General features: G+C 39.8%; 1 protein-coding gene across 5 annotated transcripts in view; it reads left to right on the top strand.

Moving 5' to 3' along the window:
• ATE1 (arginyltransferase 1) overlaps positions 1-5,417 on the top strand; it is a 74,778-nt gene extending 69,361 nt beyond the window's left edge. For all 5 annotated transcript variants that reach the window (XM_064663627.1, XM_064663628.1, XM_064663626.1 and 2 more), the window contains one exon: positions 2,278-5,417. In XM_064663627.1, coding sequence (XP_064519697.1) covers positions 2,278-2,456 — 179 coding nt within the window. In that variant the 3' untranslated portion in view covers positions 2,457-5,417. The remainder of the gene's footprint in view (positions 1-2,277) is intronic.
• The last annotated feature ends 583 nt before the right edge of the window (positions 5,418-6,000 follow it).

Genomic DNA, 6,000 nt, shown 5'->3' on the forward strand with positions numbered 1-6,000 from the left:
TGGGAGAGCCTTCTCCTGCCTGAGGGTTTTGTTGTAAACCTGTCCAAGAAAGGGCTGATCTACAGCAGGGTTTGGCAAGCCTGACTTCTCCCCAGAGAGCACTTGGCTGTGGTGCTTAAATTTCCTAGCACCAAACTTGCTTGGTCATTCCAGCAGTTCCATGTGGCTGTAGAGCTGGAGCCAGAGTGGTTGCAAGGAGGTGATGAGTAAAAGTGGAGTAAAGGGTGTAAATGCTGAGCAGCAAGACCAGAGTGCAGCTGAGCCAGGAAGGCGCAGTGAGACCGAAGGTACAGTAGCTTTAGTTACTCAAAGAAATCAAATCTGGGGCCAGGAGCACTGCAAGCCAAAAGATGAACTCATCCAGAGCATCAGGCTTTGGGACTGTTTGAGATCAATGAGTATCAAACAGGGAGCAGTGAACAGCTTTGAAAGTGCTTTTGGCACGAAGCTGTGAAAGGCTGGGCTTGGCCTAAATCCATCTCAGGACTCTCCATCTCACAAACTTACAGTCAGCCTAGAGGTGCAGTAAACATAGACTTTCCAATTTAAGGAGTTAAAATAACTTTACACTTGTGTCACCTGCAGAAGATAAACTTGCAAATTTTTCCTTGGTGGGGGATGTAACAGAAGAGGCAGAAGGGCTGGTAGTAAAACCAACCTGTTGGGATATCAGGAAGGTGTTGGCCACACATCAAAAATCTAATGGATTTCAAAGCAGGAGAGAAAGCCATAAAGTGTTTTTTGACTTGGTGTTTATCTAAAGCAGTTGCCAAGAGTAATTAGTGCAGAGCACAATCTTAGCAAGTACTACTCAAATTTTCTTCCTTCAAACCATGTTTTCCTGGTTAAATCTTAAGAAACACATTGTGCTTTCATGTTAGGAATCAAAACACAGATAAAAGTAATGAAGTCATTCTAAACTTGCTAAAGCAGCCTTCATTAAGTTTCACATACTAAATTTTGGGCAATCAGCAGAAAACAGTTTATGAGCCATTTCTGTGGAAAATGAGGGCAGGTTCTTCAGAATGCCTTGCAAAGAAAAGCATTTCGTGACCTCCTTTGTCTTAAAGCATAAAGAAGCACAAATTGAGAGCATAAAGAAGGCCCAAAAGGGAGTCTTTGCACAGTTTGTGTCCCCAAATACTGACATCCTAGTAAGCATCTCTTCCCCATTGCTACTCTAGTTTAAATGGTTCTATTCTCAAACTCGTGTTTCAGATTCTGTGTTTAAGTTGACTCTTCCATTGCTGGCTTTTTAAACCTGATGCTCTGAGAAGTCCAAGATTTCTTTTACCAGTATTTTGTAATAATTTTATTAATTCATCCTGCAGTGGCCTCAGGTGTGTGGCATATTCTCTGACTTTCTGTGAAGAGTTTTCTAGCACTGTGGAGTCAATTTTTGTGACACAGAGCTGCTATATAACATCATTATTATTATTATTATTGTTGTTGTTGTTGTTGTTATTATTATTCAGCAGCATGAGCATCAATTGCATTAATTGAAGGAAGTTTTAACTTGTTCAATGATGCTCTTATGTGTTAGACTCTGGATAAATTAAGTCACGAGGGATCTGTTTATGAGGTTGACAAGATTCCACTATGATGTGTGTATCTTTGAAGAGTAATTCCTTTGAAGAGGAATTGTGTCACTAACCCACCCAGTTAGTGCTTGCACAGCTCTGTCAGTCCACAGAGCTTGGGATGGACTTGAAATAAGGGCATGTAAGCTCAGTGTGCTAGAGAAACCCAGAAGCCAGTATAAATGAGGGGGGGAAAAGACTGGGGCTGGAGGGACAGAGTTTGACCTAGGAAGGCAGTTTATTGCCTGATGCTTACCTAAGGCAAACAGCCTGGAGGTTGCTGGTTTTAGTCCACTTGTCCCAGTTTGCTGGTGGATTTGGCAAGGGCTGCAGTGATGGCAAGTCTCTTCTGGTCAGTTCTGTTGGCAGGTCTTTGCCAGGTAGAGTTTCACTTCTGGCAGTGGGCTCCAGCGAGCATTAAATGAATGTGAATGTTTAAATACAGCAGTGGGGGCATTTCAGAAATGCTGTATATCACCACTGGAAGTGTGTGATGCATGGTTTATTTTTTCACACACCACAAACACAGGTTCTGTTTTCAGCCACGATTCAAGGAGAGTGCTCTGTAGCTCAGCTCTGCTTTTCATCTGCAGATTAGTCTCCTTACTTCCATGCAGTTTTCATTATGCATTCTGAAGTTAGTGGCATAAATTAAGGTCACATAACTAATTTTTGTGCTCTCTGGCTCCCTTTGCAGTGGATGAAGGTCGCCTGAAGGAGCTGGGCAGGGTGAGGGTGCTTCACAAGAGGACAGTGATGCCTTACAGCGTGTACAAGAAGAGGAGGAAGGGGCCAAGCGACGAAGCCAACGTTCAGCAATATGCAAGTTTGGTTGGACAGACCTGTTCAGAAAGAATGTTGCTGTTCAGAAGTTGAGGAATCATTAAATGGCATTTCAATGGCGCTACATTTGATTGCACTGCCACTGGGTGATGTGTACTATAGCTGTGTGTTGGTGTGCCCACTCAAATAGCAGTCTGAAATACAGGTATATATCCAGGCTTATGTGAGTACATGGTACTGTGTATAAAGGCCAACTCCAATAAATCTTACAATACAGCAAGGCTTTAGCAATATAAGTTTAGAAAAACATGCTTGCAATATATTTTAATTAAGTAGTTCTAGCCTTTCTATGCATTATTAATTATTCTAAGTAAGCAAAATGAAAAACAGGTGTCTTTTTTTTTTTTTTTTTTTGGTAGAGACAGAAGTTGACTAAATCTAGATTAACAGGAATTAAATTACAAATGTTCCCAAGTAGCACCTTGGATATCTGTCGTTTAAAAATTGCCGTGAAATTTATGCTCGCATTTGTACTCTCCTGAAACCTTGCAAGAGGATTGAAACGTGCTGTTACTTTCTAACGTGGAATCTGGCATGGTTTAATTTTATTTCAGTAGTATGTTTAAAAAAAAAAAAAAAGAAGAAAACAGGAAGAAATTATTTTCACTGCACATTCTTCATTTGTTCGAAGCAGTAGGTTGGTGTCTGAGGTCCTAGTGAGTGTAGGAGTTCATGGTAGGTTCTCAGTGGAAGGGGATGCAGTGCTTTGGAAAAACTTCCCCTTCAGAGAAGAAGCAGACCAGTTGCACTATAAATATACCAAAGATATGCAGCCAAGTGGCACAGTGTTTTTTGGTATAAGCCTTATCCTTTGTCTAAAGAGAGTGGGTATTTTAATGCACATCACTAATGTGAAATAGAGCTTGGGAGGTTTATCCTGTAGCTCTCAGTGCACATTTCACAACTATGCTAAACAAAACAAAAAAAATGACAGGAGGTACCACTGCTGGGTTTTGTTGCAATTTTTTTTTTCTGCAGAATTGTATGGGAAGTCTTAATTATCCTATTCCTGTGTTTTTACTGACTGTTCTGTTTATGGTGCAGCAGCTCACGGGTTAACATCTTTAATAACATTTTAGTAAATACTTCTGTCATAAACACAGGAAGTTGTGATCCTTTATGAAAGCACTTTATTATCTCATATAGAACGTTGTCTGTGTCCCTATCAAGTCATACAGGTTGTAGGAATTTGGGGAAATAACACTGTTGTATAATTCAGTAATGTATTACAACATGATAATGTTACCAATGCATTGGTGTTTCTTATCTTCTGGGATAACAGGAGCTGACATTTACCTTAAATCAACCTGAAGTTTCCTGTTAACCTTTGAACAAAGATTCTTATTGAAGGATATGTGGGTGGTTTTCCCCCAGAAAGGAACCAAATTCTGTTTTACTCTCTGAGAGTTACATCTCCTATCATTCATGGCCTTGATTGAATTTTAAACACTTAGGCAATTTTATTAATCATTAATTTTTACATGGAAAAGACACAAGAATCTGGGGAATCGAGTGCATTGCAGATTTAACTTTTTCCCCCTGTACCTGTTTGATCACTGTAATGTTATTGGTATAGAGCACAGCTTCGACAGTAACTTTAAAAAGGAATTTTATTTTTTATTAATTGGAGTGTATAGTATTGATCTACTGCCAGCCTGCAACAAAACTGGTCATTCCTCTCAGCATCATATCAGGTATATGTTTATCTGTTGCCTGATACTGAGAAGTTTCTGTACCATCCAGTTTGTCCATGTGTTATCTAAACCTATTACTCATGAAGATTATTATGAAGAATTCCTTTCTGTGGAGAAAATCCTTTTGCCACTCAGTGACTTGTCAAATAATGTAACATTTTCTGCCTACACCATGTGTTGAAAAGTGGTGATGCCCATATGGCTTGCAAGAAAAATGAATGAGAAAACCTTTTTATATGATAAAAAATCAGTTCAGAGGCACTGAGAAATTCCTGTAGGACTTGCAAAATCTTAAAAGATTATCCAAACCATTTAATGATGGCCTCACTGAGCTCCTGGAGAAGTTTCTGTTAGATTTCAAGGGAGCAGACCTAATGTCCCTACTGAGAGTTCCTGGAGAGCTCCATCTTTTTGTGCCCGTATTTGTTCCTGATATGCCTTGTATCACACTTTGATCTGATGCTCTGTTTCTCTTGGGGAGCTTTTAAGGACTGCAGTTAAAGAAAAGTGAGATAGATAAGTGTAAAACTGAAAATTGAGCACGGCTTGAAGTTGTCCTTAGCGTGACCACTCCAGGTAAATGACCATTTTTCTGTGAATTCTGAAATGGTGCTTTCGCTTCGTGACTCCACTGGAACTGCAGCACCACGACAAACTGAGCTTCTGACTCTCACCCAACCCTAATATATATCTATATTTTAAAAAAAGTCAACGTTGAGATTAACTCCAACATCGAGTTCACCTGTAGTTTGCTGAGATCTGACTCACTTTAGTGTTATTTTAGAAGGAAACTGGTGCAGTGTTTTTAAGGACTGACACCTCTAACCCTGTTTTAGAAGGGGGATGGAGGCTGAGGATGAAGTTCTGTAAATTTTGCCAGTGACTTCAGTGGAGCTGAAAATTCACCACCATTACAGTTTTATTGAGGATGTTGTCACTGACAATTATTGAATTTAGAGATGTTTAATTTAGTACAAACTATTTTATAGGAGGTTTTTTGGTGTAGCTGGTTGGCAAGAGTTATCCCCAATGTAAGGTTGCCTTGTTCTATCTTCTGTTGATAAATGAGCATTAAATGGTGGTAAGGAAAATGCAGAGTTGTGACCAGTGTTAAAAAATACCATTTTTTGTTTTAATTGGAAATAAAGGGGGAGCTTACTCATTTCCAACACATTTTGGTAAATGCAAAAGAACCCGCATGTTGAGTTTGGAATCGCTTTTTCAGCAAGGCCTGTTTGACTTGCAAGTGTAGAAAATAAAGTTATTTCCAGTCTCTGTGAATTATTACAAGAAAGAACAACTCTGAGTGTGTAATTTTCTGTAATTGTTTGTTGGGAATTCATTATCCTGGAGGTTGACCAAGTGTCCAGTGAACAACAGAATCGAGGAGCCCATCAAAGAGTGATTGGAAGGGATACCTTCAAAATCAATGTTCAAAATCATGTTCAAAACAGAACCTCTTGCATATGATCTCACATACTGAGTATAAAAAAAAAAAAGCCAGATTGTGTTTCCACTTGCCAAATGATTTGGGTTTTTTAAGTTAAAGTTTTGGAGAGTTTCCAAGCCCTGAGTGTGGCTGTCCTGAGGAGGCCAGGGCAGTGATCCGTGTTCCTCCATTGGGATTCTGCATCATCTGAGGAAGGTGCCACAGAGAGAACACCAAGGAAGGGCTGGTGATGACCCTGAGTGACAGAGGGAGGCACTGGAGGTGGCTGCTGGTCAGAGGGGAATTAACAGGTAAATAACCTTTAGTTATGAGACAGAGATTAGTCTCCCTGGGTAAATAAAAGTACACTGTGGAAGACAAATATCATAAATAACAGCATTTATACACGGTGTTACCCATCTGTGTTAGCCACAGCTGTTAATCCACTGAGTGT

This window comes from Pseudopipra pipra, chromosome 8, assembly GCF_036250125.1.
Source record: "Pseudopipra pipra isolate bDixPip1 chromosome 8, bDixPip1.hap1, whole genome shotgun sequence".
NCBI lineage: Eukaryota > Metazoa > Chordata > Aves > Passeriformes > Pipridae > Pseudopipra > Pseudopipra pipra.